Below are 18,251 nucleotides of genomic sequence, written 5' to 3' on the forward strand. Positions count from 1 at the left end.
ACTTCTGTTCGGCGCTCTGTAAATAAAACTGTGTATTCTTCCATCATAATCACTCTTTCTTTATTGGTTTGGGTTTGCCAATTAGAGGGTAAAGGTCATGCGGGTGGGCCATTATGGCGGATCAAAGAAAATATCATAGCAGAGCAAAATAAAGAAACAACAAAAAGATATTCAAGTAAAAGTGGCACATACAAAAAAATACTAAACTGACCTGTTTTTGGTCTTAGATGCTTCAGCGTCTGTCACATTGGAAGAAGATGCGGCTAAATAACTGACTGATAACTGACGCTTGAGGGGGACTAGCTTCGGAAGGTGAAGTTTAACATCACTGCTAAGAATTATGCAGAACACAGCTTGTCTAAAAGGTAACGTGTGATTTTATGGACATTATTTTGACTGTTGCTGTGTTTCTCGGCCATATCAGTGATTTGTTGTGTAGTGGGCATGATAAGTTCAAATTTAAGCTTGGATTTTGTTTTGATTTCCCTACTCATAATCTCAGATCATTTAGTATCTATGTTTTGGTGTATAATGTCTCTGTCTCCCTCTGTTCAGCATCTACATGCTGTTTTCATGTGCAGTATAACTATCCAAGTAAAGCCTATGCATTAACATACAGTAACATAGCCTTCCTGTTGGCATGGCATTTCTCTTATGGAGTAATGCATCATTTCATGGTGTAGGTAGGGCCTGGATAATGACACAAGCCCAGGGGCCCCGGCCATCCCAAGTCCCCCACCCTCCCCCTCCCCTGTGTGGGTCTGTTCATTATATGCAGTAGGTGCACTTCAGATTTAGGACAGTTCAAAAATGCTTTTTTTAAATAAAATAACTTACAATGCATACACACAGCATAAATGCATCTGTCCTGTATGTGTGCCTCCCTGCCTACAAAGACACATTTGCACATGTAGGCAGCACATCCAGTATTTAATTTGTCTGTGTAGAAATATGAATGTATGCTTGAATGTTCAGTCTGTAAATGTGTGTGTGTGTGTGTGTGTGTGTGTGCGTGCGTGTGTGTGTGTGTGTGTGTGTGTGTGTGTGTGTGTGTGTGTGTAATAGGTTTGGGGAGTCAGTAGGGGTCCCATGAGACTGATTAGTGGACCCTACCAAATGTCATTTGGGTGTAATGAAAAAGGTACTAATGCATAATAAAGTGAATGACATTACCACAGTGTCCAGACTACGTCTGTTGGCACATCAGCATGTCACTGGTTTGTACTCGTGTGTGTGTGTGTGTGTGTGTGTGTGTGTAGAAGCCCTACATCAAATGTCTGAGTAAAAGATGATGGAAACAGAGTCAACGCTGAAAGAATGCCAACAGTGTGTGTGTGTGTGTGTGTGTGTGTGTGTGTTTGTGTGTGTGTGTGAAAGAGAGAGAGAGAGAGAGACAAGAATGAAAGAGTAAGTTGGACCTTTCATCTCAGATCTCACATGTGTGCAATTGTGTTTGTTCAAAGTATATGTTCTTTATATAAATGTGTGTGCCTGCTGTATTTGTGTTGATACTCTCTATGTATACACGTGATGTGTTGGCAAATATCATGCACTAGATGTGCATGACTGTACTTTGTGCATTAGTGTATGTAAAAGTTTTTGTCTGGCCAAGTTTGCTTGCCTCCATTTGTATGTGTGTAATGTGTGTGTGCATACTATATGCGCGTGTCTGTGTATTGGCATTGTGACACCATCTACATTTTCCAAGAGTAATATCAGTGGCACGACCAAAGGAAGTGCTTTCATTCAGTGGTTGATACAGTAATCACAGTGACGGAGAAGTAATAACTGTCTACTACGCCGCCATTTAACTACTGTGGCCTTGACTTCACTATTGACTGCATTAAAGGCGTCGCATTCAGCTTCTTTACACACTTGTGTGCCTCTATGTGTGTGTCTTATGGCCTTATGAGTAGAACTGTCGAGTGCTGGTTGCTTGTTGTGCCAGCAGTTAAATGAAAGAAGTGTATGAAAAAAAGCCCTGTCGCTCTGAAACGTTAAACGGCTGTCTGTCTTCCTTTTCCTCGACAGGGACCACAGTGAAGGGCGAACGAGGATGCGTGTGTAATCCATTCCCCCTCTCTCTTTCTCTCCTTCCCTCCCTCCCTCCCCAACTCTGTCTCAGTCACGGCATCATCTCTTTCTTTGTAAGTCCCTCCAGAATGATTGAATATTTACTCTCATTTAATGTTACTGTCCAAAAAGACATTGGGCAACAGACACACACACACATATATACACACACACACACACGCTCACAGCCTAGTCTACCCATTTAATTAAGCACTCCATGAATAATTCAGTTTGAGCCTCTGGGCTGAAGATAATTATAACGATCAGGATAATAATGTTTATTTTGCTTTTTATTGTATTAAGACATCAATATCTCTGCAGTGCAGTGTGGACAGTTTGCAGCTACACTTCTAATGCCCGAAGCACCACCTCTAATATCCAAATGTCTATGTTTGTGTGTGCGTGTAAACGTTGTGTGTGTGTTTTTTTGCAAAATACGGTGCTTGAGAGGAAAGTTATGAAGTTCTTAGAATTTTCCTCTATTATGAGGCCGGGTAGAAGTGTATGTATCTCGGTTTTTATATATTTTATATCAGTAGGTCGCTGCTTCAGCCCCATCGCTGCCCAGTGACCTTGGAAACTGTTATTGTTCTCGTTGACTGTAGAAATATCAGAACCCATAATTCTCAGTTTAGCAGATCAATAATACATAATGTGATTACAGTCGGGCTCACTGGGCACAGCAGCTGTTCTCCACCCTATGTGGCTTCTATCAAGTTCTGATTAGTCAATGATTTTCTATTCTTTGCGGGGCATATGGAATCAGCAGTCTATTCGCTGTCACTGTATAGCCATTGATTAACCCCAGCAACAGATGTGGGAACAGTGATTGTGCTGTATTGTTGTTCTGCACCCAGGCATATTGCAACACACTGGGTAGTCCTTTCCAAATGGCTGCAATTTGCTATTCTTTCTGAAGATTATTGTAAATCTTTTCTTCTTTATTCTGTTGCAGAGAGGTTGGAAAAATGGAATGACACGGAACTGAGTCATGAGCTACATTTGATCCTGTGACCTATTTGTATTTAGCTGGCATTGTTTTTTATTTCCTTCGTCACCACACTAATGTATTGCTGCTTTTCAAGTAGCAATCCTCTTCATGCTTTTTACTCATAGATTTGCTGTCAACATCCTAGTTGTCTATCTATCCATCCTACCCTTCCGTCCAAACCATGTCCCCATCCATCACCGACCATCCCCCATGTACACAAAAACACACACACATCACATCTATTCTATTAGGCCTGAGATCCTTAAAGTGAACCATTGATCCTTCTCTCTGTCACCCCCCCCAAAGCTCCAGGGCTTCTGTCCAGACACCCAGTCTCTTTGAGAGGCCTGGTCCATGAAGGCCTCTCCCTGTGGGCTTCAGCGGCAGGGAAAAGTCCATCTGTGGAGCTGGACCTGCTGGAGTTAAACCATCAGTCACTGGGGCTGATGGATGGCTCAGACAGAAGGGGAGGTTGTTGGGGTACATGTAGACACACACACACACACAAAGAAGCAAACTGAACAACAGATTGGCAAACTGTGACAATGTGTATGTGAGTGGGTGACGTAAGATAAGTCTAAGAAACTTGAGAAACTTTCATGTGCCTCTTGAGTCCCCTAAGCATCCACTTCATTTGATTAGTGGTCTTAAGGGGCCCTGTGGATCAATAAGTGACTTAGGTAGCCCCTGGCAGCTTTGCAAAAAACACACACACATGCACAGAGCTCTGCAGCAGTTCATTTAGGCTGAGCCGTCAATCATCAAATTGTGGACAGGTCCAGTCTGTTCCAGCCTATCTAGGACACTGGAGGGGGCTTATGTTTGTGTGTGTGTGTATGTTAATGCGGATGAGATATTATGTGTCTGCTTGGTCCATCTGTCTTGTGTGTACCAATTAGATGATGTTCCTTGTTATCCCCACCAATAAGGGCACTCCGACATAATCGGTGGGTTGGTGTCAATAATCCGGAAGTTGCTTTAATTCTCATTTAACCAGGTAAGATAACTTAAGAAATACTTTTGACATGTAGGCCAACTGCAGCAGTGGGAAACAGCCTACATACACCAGGCTAGATGATGTCACCACTCAGTACAACCACTATCCCCTACCACTGAGTATTAGGTTAACCGCTGTGCTCAAGGGCACTTTGACATTAATTGTGGAGGGAGGTTAGAGCATTTTATCATCCAAATTTTCCCATGTGGTCCAGTAATTGGAACGGTTGGAACAAAAGAACCATTAGGTGACCACCTGCAGCTTTATGAAGTGGGTAAAAGACATTAAATAATGAAAACAGCATCTTTGTACACGTTGAATACTTGAAAAAAAAAACACACACAACAAAGGTTTGTGTTTAATTATCCCACAAGTGATATGTCCACTTTTCAGGCTGTTCAAAAGTACAGAATAACACTTTAACATCAGTCATTGAGATTTAAGGTGTAAGACTGCTTTAAGGCACATCAGGAACTCTTTTACTGTAATTTCAAATGACTTAAAATTTTATTCTGCTTCCACTGTTACACCTGCACATCTCAAGCTGCACAGTGACTTAACCTCAGAATGTATATTCACTATTAAAGGCTGCAGGGCCGTTATCACCTTTTATCCTTCTTTTTGCTCTTCAAAACAAACTCAAGGTCGAGCGACAGTGAGGCAGATGAATAGCAACACCCTGTCAGTGTTATTGTAAAAGTGATGCTGATTTAAATGCTCGGTGCAATATAGCGTCTGTCAGGCAAAAATCACATATGTCTCGATTAGTGTTGTAGTCAAGACCGCCCAAACAGAAACCAAGTCGAGACCAAGACCAGTTCTCCACATTACATGACACAGAATAAAATGTGGAACGAGATCATAGGTACTTTTCAAATTGATCTGAAAGATCCACATTCCCATTAAAACACACACAAACACTAAGAGCTGAAATCAACATAAGCATCGCAGGGACGGGTGATAGTCGTTAACAGGAACAACACATTTTTACTTAGGGTTATTGGTTGCATTTGAAGCAATACGTTTTACATCCATCAAAGTTTGGATGTTAACAAACAAATCAGACAATGCAAAAGCAATTTATTGATATTCCCAAAGTTATGGTCTTGACTGGACTTGAAATAAAATCCTGAGTTCTCAATGTCCGAGACCGAGACGAGACCAAGACCATCAAAAAGTGGTCTTAAGACCAGTCTACAACAGTAGTCCTACAACAGTACTGCAACACTAGTCTCGATTAGATGAAACATTTAGCTAATATCTCTCACTCTCTACTCCTCTAAGGTGTGAAATCTTAGCACTGTCAGCCCAGTGGCGAGAAATTCAGTCTTTCAGAAAAGATCCCACATTAGAAGCCAAGGGGAAAAACTTTGTGCAAAGCCAAATCCGATGGAAGGCCGAAAACTGGTAATAATTTGGGAAGATTACATTTCCGAGGACTGTTTTTCATTACAATTTTAACCAACACAGGCTTCAAAATTAAACTGAAATGTACCCCAACTGAAACACACCTCAGGTCCAGGCGTGTCTCAGGGGGGTCGGCGCTCAGTCCTTGTGGTCATTTTGGTGCATTGTGCGGTCTGCTTGTCCAAGCTAAATGGATACAGAGTACAACAAACAGCCTGTCCACCCACGGGTGTTTTCCCACCGAGAACCTTGTGGATGCCACTGCAGCTGACCGCATTGCTACACACTCAATTTCACACAGACACACACACTTAAACACACACTGTCACCTTCCCTGGGGTGCGCTTCGGCCACCGAAACACAGCCCACCGCCCACGCGGCTGTCACTCACTTGCAGCTCCGCCCGTCCACTCTACCTTCCCACACATAAACACAGTCATTGGCAGCCCACACGTGCCAGTTAACCTACTAATGAGGCGGCATGGGTCATGTCGTGTTCCGCTGCCCCCACGGGGCTGGCCGACCTGTCTGCGTGTCAGTTTTATTCCTGCCCACGCTGACTGCCTGATGGACTGGCTCACATAATTGACTGACTGAATTACTGACTGACCGTCTGAATGACTGACTGAATAAACATGTAGCATGCTGGGATAGCGTGGGCGTGGGAACTTGAATCGAAGCATGTGGGCGTAGACTGGAGCGCGAAGGGATGGATAGCGGTGCTGTAGCTGTGAAAGACGTGGCCTTTTCATATTCATATAAGACTCAATATGTTATAGTAGAGTTAGAGTAGAGGCATTTGCTCGCTACACACCAAGTGTAGCCCTTATAGGATTTTTCACTTTCCCTTCAATGTTTCCTCAACATTCCTGTAGTCACACACAGTTTTACTGTAGGACTGACTAGTCTAAAATTATCAGACTTATTAGACCATTTCTAAAATTAATTCTGTGCAACTAAAGAAATATTTTTATAGCTTCAGAAAATACTTTTCATGGCACTAAAAAGGATTTAGCAAATTTGAAAAAGCTGAGTTTTTTTTTTTGCACTACTCTGCTTTAAGTGTGATAGTGAACACATTATCTGCAGATTGTAATAGAACGGTGTAGAAGAAACAGTTTATTCAATTAATTTTCCCCACATTAAAACTTTTACACACCTCCTGTTCTGACGCTGTCAGAACAATGGTTGGGAGTACTCATGCTTAGATGTAACAATTAAAACCAAATGGAAGTTTGCTGTTTCCTACGCAGAACTGATGGACAGTTATTTTCGCACCAATTGATATGCAGCACCTGTCTTGCTTCCCTTTGGGTGAGTGTATGGTGTCATGTGTTTCTGTATGTGTCAGTGTGTGTGTGTGTGTGTGACTCATGCCAGTCCCTTGGTGATGATCATCTATTGTGAGCGTGGCAGCAGCCCGAACACTTGACTGCACAACTGTTAATTTCTCTCTCAGTGCATAAATTAATAGTTCATAAATAAGCGAATAAATTAAAGAATGGATGGGAGGAGAGAGAGGGAGGAGAGGAATAGGGGCAGGAAAAACTTTCTCATCAGAAAAATTTAATTTCTCACTCCGACACCCACGAGAATGGGGGGAGGGAGGAAGGGGTGGCGGGTAATGGATGTGAGCGTATGTGTGTGCACGTGTGTGTGTGTGCAAAAGGGATTCATTTTCAGCCTTTCTATCACACCCCTCTGAGCACTGACATGTTGGCATGTTTTTTTTTTTTGTCTTTTCCCAAGATTCACATTTGACAAACATCTGTGCCTGTGACTGAACACACACACGCAACTAAGGGGCCTGACAGAGTTTCCAAGATGTACCAAGGCAGTTTTAACTCAGTTTAGTGATGTGTCAATAACAGTAAGTCAATACGACCTTAAACTCATCTAGCCACTCTTCTTTCTTATCCTTATATACATCAGAAGGATGTCAAGCAGAAGAGTTGGTTAGTGAAGGGTGGAGGTGAAAGAAGAAAACGAGGAAGCAGGAGCATGGTGTCCTAGTAGAAACATTGCATGCATAATCTCCATCTAAATCGGATTTTTTTTGATAATTATGGCAAATACAATTCACCTTGGTGTTATCCCTCCATTCAAATCATTTTATTTTGTCAAATCAAAAACCTATAGCCTACTTTTCTGAGCGGTGTGTTTTAAGACTGGATTGGAAGGTAGTGAGAGAAAGTGAACATGTCTTGTGAGAGAGGTTTCCAAAGGTTGGGGGCAGAACGCCTGAAGGCCCTAAAATCCATGTTTGCTGGTGTGGATTTGCAATACTTCGATCAAACTGATTATTTGTTGCATGTAGTCAGAGCTCTGCCACTAAGCGACCTCTGCGGTGGCATAGGGCCCTGTGGCCTGCAGAGGGCGCCCTACAATCTCTGCATGCTAGTAAAATAATAAAATTAAAATAAAAAGACAGCTCTCTATATTACGCATCATAATAAGCATGTGGTTATTTAATTTAGTTGTATACTGTGGGAAATCAGCTGCTCTCATTGGTCAGCTCGCCCTTGCTGACCCTGTGACGTCACTCGTTATGTTGGGTCAGTCAGGCTTGATGTCTGACAAGAGAAGATCTTATTTGTCAGGACATGTAAAAAGACAACAGAAGAGACTCGAAGAAGATAAATGTACGTAAGCCCACAGGCTCCATTTTCTAACGCCTGGATTTTAAGATAATCTGAACTAAAGGTTTTACATTTGCCTTAGTTAGCCGCACTGTTAACAATCCTAACGCTATACTTGCTAACATGCTAACCGCGATTAGCATCACAACTTTTACAAACTGCATAAAATTGGTATAGTATTAGTATTAACGTTATACCATAACAGATGGGCCAGGTTTGAACACGGTCATGTGACGTGCCGCTTTGCTCTATACAACATCAGAAAAATCAGGCCCTACCTCACTCAATATGCCACCCAGCTTCTTGATCAGGGCCTCTCGCCTCCACTATTGCAATGCCCTCCTAGTGGTTCTTCCAGCTTGTGTGGTGAAACCCTTACAAATAGTTCAGAACGCAGCAGTGCATCTGGTTTTTGATCAGCCCAAAAGGACTCCTGTCACTCCATTACTCAGTGACCTCCACTGGCTCCCCGTGGCCTCCAGAATCAAATTCAAGTCACTAATGCTTGCATACAGAGTGACTACTGGGTCTGCACCCATCTACCTAAACTCCATAATACAAACTTACGTTCCTTCTCGTCCGCTACGCTCCTCCAACGAACGCCGCCTGGCTCTGCCATCCCTTCACACAAAGCAATCCCAGTCCTGGCTGTTTGCATCTGTAACACCACGATGGTGAAACGAGCTACCATACACCATCAGAGCAGGGGCGTCCCTCTCTAACTTTAAGAAGCTCCTGAAAACTGATCTCTTCCGAGAACACTTCCTCTTATAACACCTCTAACTCCTAACCTCTAACATGCACTTCCTGTGCTCTTCTTCTTCTATCCCCTATATTTATCTTGTATTGATTGCACTTTTTGTTAACTCGATGTGATATGTGCCATTAGCACTTACTAGTATTTATTGCTGCTTTTATTAATATGTATTGTCTGTTGTGGATCGCGTGCTGTATTTGATGCTCTCTTAATGATTGTATGCTCTGTTAATGATTGTATTTAATGACTGTTAATAAATGTAAGTCGAATCTGTCAGGTAAGGAGTAGTAGCTGTTTTAAAGGACTGATTATTGAGCAGCGTCATGGTGCCTCCTCCAAAGCTGCCAGTGTTGAGAAGACATTTTATCTAAAGTTACTTTTTAAAAGGAGACAGCATCAAACTGTCTCTCTCCAACAATTATCCTGCATCATAAGATCCTCCAGATATAAACTAAGAACACAAGTCATTTCAATCCATTTATTTAATATTTATTATTTCATAGCAGGTCCATTAACCACCGCCTCTACCTCCATCATTGGTATCATTCAAGAAGCTGACACTGCTGGTAAGTTTAGTTCTACATCAACAATAAATTAACAATTATTCACCTCTAGGAACACCCAATGTATGAACATGTCAATTTACTAAGATTACATATTTTATGTGTTAATCTCCCTCATAGGTCTACCTGTGCCTAATGAAGTGGAGAGCAGTTCCATCATGCTTACTACCACACCTGGCTCTCCAGTTTCTACTCCGCCAGTGGTTCCAGCTGACTGGCCATCAGTTACCCGTTGATGGGGTGAGCAGTAAAACCAACACAGGTTGACAGAGACATTTTTTCCAAAAAGACACTCAAACAAGTCTTTTCTGTCATTACATGTTTAGATCACTCGTAACGAAGCTGGTCGAGAAAAAGGATACTACCAACTGTTTTGTAGTTTTTGTCTCTTAAATTCTTTGGCTGTTATTAATGATCATAATCAGTTTATTAGTCTTTTTATTCAGAACTAAGTTCATCAGTGTCTACCGGGCCTCGCACTGCCGTTACACTCAGTGGCACTGGTGGTATGATATGCATCCTGTTTGACATCAAACATAGTAAATATAATAATAAAGAGTATAGTCCAGTTATTGTTTTTAATCAGAATCACCTTTATTGGCAAGTAGGTTTAAGAAATTAGCTTTGGTGTTTTTGTGCTATACAAACATGGCAGGTTTAAGAATATAGTGATATATAGTGGCCGCACCTCCGACTAAATTTTGATTAGGGCCCCCGAAGGTCTAGGGCCGGCTCTGCATGTAGTCATATAGGGCACAATCACAGTGAAATGTAATCCTGCCATTTTCTTCAATTTGTGCAAAGAAAAGAGTTTAAATAGAATATAAATGGTAAATACCTCAGGCTAATTTAGGACACTTTATAATGTAGGATTTGCTTTAAACTCAGTTACATACAGCGTGACCAAATGCTTGAATGGTGGGCAGTGTGTTTCAGCTTTTAGTAGCAGCCACTGGAGAGTAAGCACAGTTAGCAGCAGCAATTGCACACAGCAACAGCAGTAGCAAATAAGTGTATATGTAGCTGGATGTGTTAAATATAACGTTCTGTTTTGGGATTGAATGGATACTGTAGATGCATAGTTGGCCCTGATCAAAGAGATAAGCTTGCATCCCTGATGATCGGCTAATGATAATCTCATGTGAGTGGCAGTAATGACCTCTTAGCTTAGGTTCCTGCCTGAACCGAAGCTAAGAGCTCCCTTTTTGGCAGCTAGTCTAATTAGAATACAAAGAAGTCTAGCTACAGTTCAATCAGGAGAGAGGCTGTTGTAGAGTGATCAAATACGTGTATTGGTGTACAATAAAATTAGATATGTGAAGGGTCTTTGGCGATTAGACCCCCCATCGTGACTTTATCAGTTTGGTCATGGTAGTAATGTCATGAGTTGACATGAATATTGATATATTAGAGTGAGTGCTTGTGCAAGGTTAATATGGCTTGGATGGTCTCTCTAAGGTAACCTTGCTGATGAAATCATCTCAGATAGGGATAGGGGTTAGGATAGATTATGTGTAAAGCCCTGAGTCACTTTTATGTACTGAATAGCTACTTTTAGGAACCTCTACATTATGTGCCCCAACATCAGATGGAAGTATGTTGGATTACAGAAGCAAGACACCTTTGAAAAGATGTTTGCTTACGACTTTGTGGAGAAAATGTCCTAATTTTTGATTAGCTGCACATCAACAAAAAACTGAAGTGCAAGTGTCCACAATGTGCGATAATGTGTGTGGTTTGGAATTTGTAATATGCAAAAGCTGATTTCCCTTGCTAGTCATTAGCGTTTCCAATAAACCGTGGATTGGCCCAGTGCAGATACTTGGCCAGCCATTTGGGCTTAAGGATGACTCCTTTGGGCTGGAACGTGGCCACGCTGGTGAACAGCTATGTTGGTTTGTTTGTTTTCATCCGCTCCTCAGCACAGCATGCTCTTTGGAAGAATTTCCACAGGATTACATATACCATGAAAAGCAGTTTAGTACTTCCCACTGGATTCTGACCAAAGACTGCTGAGAGCTGAGGTCTGCCGAGATCTGCTAAGACTACTCGGATTCAATTATTTATTTTGGCGCCCTGCTTTTGGATGTAGGTCCTTGCGACTAAGTGAATTCCTGAGACGCCTCTTTGACTTTTCATTGTCCAGAACAAAAAAAAATGATCATATGCTTGGTGGGAAAGAACAGACTAAACACCTTGAATCAATTACAAAGACAAAATAAAGTTGTTGTATTATCCAGTTAGCCAGACAGCTGTGGAGAGAAACTAAAAATGTTGCCTACTGGTGACCTCTCTGTATCACACTACTATCTATGAGATTTTTTTCTGGGCACTGTTTCCAAACTTTTTCTCTGTGTGATTGTCCTGAATGTGCCCTTGAAGAGAGACGCCGACAACAGACGCTGCAGAGATCCTCCCTGTAAAAGTGTTTTTAATTATTAATGCTGGCCCTCCATACTGGCAGAACTCCAGGCTGCCTGTGGACGGCCGCCGCATTTCAGTCACTCACTGCCATGAATTATTCTCCCAGAACATGCTCACACAAATACATGCCTGTACACAAACACACATGCATGAGCACACACGTGTAGGAAGCAGGAAACCCACAGTTGGACATATGGAGACAAGTGTGCTCACCTACCTAATAAAATATGACCATTGTACATGCACACACACACACACACAACATGCCTACCAATGACGCAATGCATCTAGTAAAACGCAGGCCATGTGCAGTATTTATCATGTAGGTAAACACAGAGAAACTATACTACTTATGCAAGAATGTACACAAACCCACAGACAGAAGCAAGTGTGCACTCCCACACACTTCCATGTTATCTGACAGATTACACACACTTCTGCAGACACACAATGGATCCCCGAGCACACACAGGCCATTTGCAGTATTTCTTCTATTCAGTGTGTTCCGTACAGCTGTCAGCAGGCTGTCAGTGTGTTCAGTTGCCAGGCAAACAGCCCCACCTCCCCCCAATAATAAAATATGCCTTTAAAATGTCACTCTCTCCCGAAAGAGCAAAAGCAGAGGCAACAAATCGATTCACATTAGTTGTACAATTGACTTTGGCTTGAACTTAGCTCCCAGTCTGTCTTTGTCTCACCCATGCTCTTTCTTTCTTTCTTTCTTTCTTTCTTTCTTTCATTCTTTCTTTTTTTCTTACATCTATTGGCTTTCTTATTTTTTTCCCACTGTCCATCTCTAGCTGGTTCTCCCTTTGTCCCCTCCTCGTCACCTGTTTTTTCATTTTGCCTTTTCCGTTTACAGATCTCCTCCTCCGCCTCCTCCTTCCTCCTTCATACATCTTTCCCACCTCTTCTGTATTTTCTCCCCTAGCTAATCAGAGCGAATGAATGCAGTGGAGGTGGCAGCGCAACTCCTATTCACTCTCCCCACCGACCACCGCCATGGCAGCACTCATTTCAATTTTCACCTCGTTTTAGACTTATCACATTGACATCATTAAGGCTCCCTCTCAGCGGCGCACTCATTCGTTATCCTCTCCATTTTACACTTTTCTATCTCTCTCTCCCTCTGTTTGTGTGTGTCTCCCTTTCTCTCCCTCCCCTCTCTCTCTCCTTATCTGTCTTGCTCATTGTCAGAGGATTTAAAAGGCTCTCTATTTGAGAGCGGTGAGTGCCTGAGCTTTGGTTTTTCATCCTAGTGACAGAAACCTGTTGGAGTCTCCTTATTCAGAATGAAAGAGTTGGACATTTTTTTGCCTTTTTAAAGGGGATAGCAGGGAGCGGTGTTGGGCTTGTAAATCTGAAAAAAGTGACACATGACTCATTCTGTTTGCTCATTTCAAAAGTGATAATAGTTCTTTTGCCAGTACAACCTTGGAGGGATATTTTTTTTTATTTCAATAGAAATCCAGCAGAGAAGTTTGGCTGGCAATTCTGAACAAAATGAGGAGAATGATAATTCAGCTTCAATCAGATATCTGAAATAGGAAACTGTTGCAACACAGTACTGTACAGTACAAATGAAAGAAATACTACACTGCATCAACAAATGATGTGTGCGTGACACATTACTATTGCTGAAACAATAGCAGAAGATCAATACAAAATTCATTAAGAACATTTTTAATCCATTAATTTAATCCATTTAAGTAATTTATTAAGCAAAAGCTGCAACGATTCACTGATTCCAGCTTCTTAAATGTAAATATTTGCTTCTTTTCTCATTAATATTTCATTGTAAATAGAATATTTTTGGACCTTGGACTATTGGTCAAACAAAACAAGCAGTTTGAAGACATTACCTTGGGCTGTTGGAATTTGTGATAAGCATTCTTCACAATTTTCTTGACTACATTTTTTATCAATTACTTGGGAAATTAATCAAATTGTTGATCAATAATAGAAAACATATCCTTGAGATGAGGATGGAGGGTGCTCAGAGGAATGGAAACTTGAACATCTACATCTAATTTGCACCATCGCAGCTGGGCAAACTCCATCTGCTGAGGAAGGTGTGACACAATCAAACGTTCCAGCTGCGGCTACTAATTTGTCCGCAAAAAAAATAATCGTAGTTTCTACACTACATAGGACACACAGCACAGAGTGTCATTTATGGTTGTCCTTTGTGAAATTAGGGGGAAACTAAAGACCAATAGATGAAACATTTCCACATCCCATTTTGGTGAAATTCTGCGGTAAGAAAAACAGTAAGCTGAAACTGAAAGCGTTGATTAAAGTCTGTAATGAAGTGTATAGTGTCATGCGACTGGCCCAGAGCTCCTCTTGTTGCACTCTACTGTACTCTGTTTTTTATGCATACAGGCCTGGAGCTATATGTTTGCCTGACTCCTTGCACCAGCTTATCTTCCAGCCAGCAGCATCTTGTTATCTGAGGCTTGGAAATAAACACAGTAATAATGTGTGGTACTTTGTTCATTTTATCTCAGTGCAATGTTTTCTCAACATTGAATCAGTTTTGCCACAGCGCTGATACTTCACTAGGCTTATCTCATTGTGTTGTCCACATTAGAGGAGGGTTTTCTGGGTCTCCGGGTCCTGCTGCACTTTGCCACATCTGAATGATGCCTCCTGTTTCGCCCAGCTCTCTCTTCAGCTTATCTGCACAGTGTTTTCACAGGCGGCGTTTGACACAGAGGACCCTACCGTTGACTGGGTGGAGCTGACAGGTCAGGGGTCAAGTGAAGTGAAACTGGCAAAGGGAGGGGTCAGGAGAAAGGAAAGAATATAATACAGGGAAGGGAGATGGAGGTGAAGGGAGGTTAAGACCTCACTGAAAAGGAGCCCAATATTAATATCCTGGTCAACCCCTGTGCCTTAACCTGGGGCTAAACTAATATGGCCTCTCCTAATGAACAACAGTGGGTCTGCATTGTTAGTCAGGAATATTCACTGCCATCTTGGATCAATTTGAGGCCATATAAAAATCCAGTGGCAGAGCCATTTCTGGGTCTCTGGTGTCCCACTTTTGCCACACTGCAGGTTTTCATAAGTGGGAGTCACAATGAAAGACCCAGGCGAAGAAAGAAAGTGAAAGCCTTTTCCACATACACACATGCACCCAGAGCTCACCTCCCATCTATAAACAGAGGCCCAGGGTAGGGTGTGGTCCTGCGGCCAGCGTTGGAGTGGTGTGTGGAGGGTGTAGAAGGTACAGGTTAGAGGCTGGTGGCGACAGTGGCAGCGCCGCGGTGAGCCTTACGAGCTTGGCGTCATGCACCCAGCGTGTCGCACCTCGCCGCCATGAGAGCCTGTAAAGACGTTTTAAAATCCAACAGCCCTTCTCAACAGGAAGCTGAGGTTTGCTGATGGAATTTTTCCCTCTTTTTATAAACATCAAAACCAGCAGGTCCTAATTAGCATCCGCTGTGAGTTTGCGCGCATGCGTGCATACTTGCTCGTCTGTACAATGCAATGCTCTCTGTCCAGCGTCCGTCTTTTCACACTTGCGTGGATGCACAATATGACTGCTGTATTTTGATTGTGTGGGCGTGATAAAAGTCAAAATAAGGGTGACACATGGGAACGTTTACCTCGCGACAGACCGCTTCTGTCTAATTAGTGTGAAACACAGTAGAGAAATATAGGCAACTGTAATTAAAGCCGGGGGTCAAGATGTGTGTGTTGCACATATGGTGCACGTGACTGTGTTTTGCTCGCTGTACGTACTGTATGTCTGAATCCCTGTGGTGTTGCAGGTGGAGCTATCACTGCTATCAGAGTTACTGTACTGAATATGTTCAGCTATTTCATTCACACCTCACATGTCTCCTGCATGTAATAAACAAAAGATCAAAGATTTCCTGTTGTTGAGTAAGCCTAAACCCTCATTTTCAGATTGGGTGAATCACTGGGATGGTTTAGGGTGCGTTCACATCAAGCACGTGTGCAGCAGTTTATGTGGACTCTTGAAGTGTTTAGTTCGTCTGTCCAGGTGAGAACAAAGCATTCCACTTTACAGAGATACCTTAAATCGCAGCTCTCTCTCTCCTCTTCCCACACAACTGCAGCATGTTGTGGTAGGAGTGAGAACATAATCTGAACAGGAAATTGCTCCGGAACGCAAGGTTTTATGGGTATATGGAGACAGATTATAACGTATTAAAGCCAAATCACTGATGCTTGGAAAGCATAACAGGAAAAAAATATATCTGAGGGCAGATTGCAGTCTGGGCTGATTCACAGATTCTATTTTTGTATGTATGTTTTATTGGTTTGTCCTGGAGAGAAGGTTAATTATAAGAGCACAAACCCATTATGCTAAACTGAAGTTTAAGGGGTAAGAATCAGATTTGTTCTCCCTAGGGCCAAATATACAACCTAGTAAGAAGTTGATTTAGTCTGTGTTTTTTTTGTTTAGTGTTTTCAAACCTTGGTTCACCTGTAATTAGGCAGTTTGTACCAAAATAAAGAACACAAAAACTTCCAAGATGTTTTCAACCACATAAAATGAACTGTAGTATCATAGACATGCATGTCTTTACATAGAAATCTAGTCTAGTTAATGCAGGATATACTGCATAATGATTTTTAATACATTCACTAATATTAAAGGATCTTTATTGTCCACAAATGTGAAAATTTGTCTTACATAATGTAAATACTATACATTTTCCACACTCTTATTCATATTTTTATATTCTTTTTTATATTGTTCACTTCTTTATATTTTATTTACCAACTTTCTATGATTATTTCTATTCCTTCATATTTGGATGTGCAATGTGAGTAATTGTGACTCAAGAATTTCCCCTCGGGGATCAATAAACTATTTCTGATTCTGGTTGTGATTCTGATATACATTAAGCTGCAGCACAGCCAAAGAAAATACCTTGATATTTTTGACATTGTGGCGTCTGACTTGGCTCTCTGGTCTCCTTTCCCTTGTTGTGACATTTCTTCTTTACCTCATCTTTACCATTCTTGTTGTGTCGCACACCGAGGTTTCGGGAAAACAATTTGTCTCAGCATAGAATGTGATAAATGAAAGCCATATGTCTTTGCGAGAACAGATTGAGCCCTGTGTGTGTTGACAGTACATTTTGTCCCAGTGGGGCTTCCGTCGGAGCCATGACATTTTCAGACAATATTGCAGTGTTGAGCCACAGTTAGGATTTCATAAGTCAAGCTAGCACTGGAGACGTGTGCGCGTGTGTGTTGTGTGCGTGAGAGTGTGTGTCTGTGTATTTACTAGCATTATGATCATCTCTCTAACCTGTCTCAGGGTTTCAGTGTCTATGTCACAACACTTATTGCTTTCTGCGACGAGTGTGTACATGTTTGTGTGTGTGTGTTTGCGCGCATCTCTCTCAGAACATACTCCAAATCTCTGAATCTGTGTTCCTTTGAATTCTTCTCCCTGTCACTCTGTTTGTCCTTTGTTTCATAAGCCTGTCTTCTTGTTGTCTGGGATAAGATGACATATTATTTTTCCATATTTATCTGTCTACCTTCCCCCATTTTTGTCTTTTATCCAGTTGGTTTTCTTGTTTTGCCCAGGTATCCCTGCCATTAGGGTTCACAGTCTCCAAGGCCTTGATGCTATCTGCCGCATGATATCTGAACTAATGCTGCACTTTTGTACCATCCCCACGAGCAATTGCTTGGTAAAAACAGGCTTTCCTGTCTTTTTCAGCTGTCAGAAGTCACAAGGAATGGCCTTGATAGGAGGCTGAGAGAAGCTTCGTTTTTATATTTCTATAAACTTATCTGCCTCTACACTACATTGATGAAAGAATTGTTTGCTGTACTAATGCATTATAGATGCAGGGGAAAATGCCTGAGGGGGGATTTCTACAGTAGCTACCAGTGTGTATATGATTTTTTTTTTTACGACCTCTTAGCAATGTGTCCTATGTATATGTGTGTGTCATATAGATGTTTATAGAAAAGCCTGACTGATACTGGATTTTAAAGGCTGCTACCAATATTGACTTGATTTGAGAATTAAAATATGTATAACCATTTAAGCTGACAATGATATATATACCATCGGCCAGTGTTACATACCATTAAAAGCCTACGCTAGTTATTATTAGATATCCCTTTATAAAAATACACACTGGTAAACAATAAATTCATGCAAAATATCAGAAGATAAACCGTAATACAGTAAAGGTACTGTAAAAAACCTAATGAAATGCTCTTGGTTACCCTTAATTGCATGTCTGGTTTCTTCTCAAAGGCTGCTTGAACTTTAAAAATGTTCCCATTTACGATAGTTAAGAAGTTGAACATATTGTTCCTGGAACAGAGAAACAAAGTTGTCCAAAGAACTATTTTTCATTCTGGATTAATATCTCCATACCTTTTTTCCTTT

General features: G+C 41.6%; 1 protein-coding gene across 2 annotated transcripts in view; it reads left to right on the forward strand.

Moving 5' to 3' along the window:
- The first annotated feature begins 8,041 nt into the window (after positions 1-8,041).
- Positions 8,042-18,251, forward strand: part of serpinh2 (serine (or cysteine) peptidase inhibitor, clade H, member 2) — a 114,215-nt gene continuing 104,005 nt past the window's right edge. The window contains exons 1-3 of one of the 2 annotated variants that reach the window (XM_046065074.1): positions 8,042-8,110; positions 9,368-9,430; positions 9,548-9,667. In XM_046065074.1, the coding sequence (XP_045921030.1) occupies positions 9,663-9,667 (5 nt within the window). In that variant the 5' untranslated portion in view covers positions 8,042-8,110; positions 9,368-9,430; positions 9,548-9,662. The remainder of the gene's footprint in view (positions 8,111-9,367; positions 9,431-9,547; positions 9,668-18,251) is intronic. The other variant, XM_046065076.1, reaches the window with a different exon arrangement.

Source organism: Micropterus dolomieu, linkage group LG12 (assembly GCF_021292245.1).
Source record: "Micropterus dolomieu isolate WLL.071019.BEF.003 ecotype Adirondacks linkage group LG12, ASM2129224v1, whole genome shotgun sequence".
In the NCBI taxonomy this organism is placed as follows: domain Eukaryota; kingdom Metazoa; phylum Chordata; class Actinopteri; order Centrarchiformes; family Centrarchidae; genus Micropterus; species Micropterus dolomieu.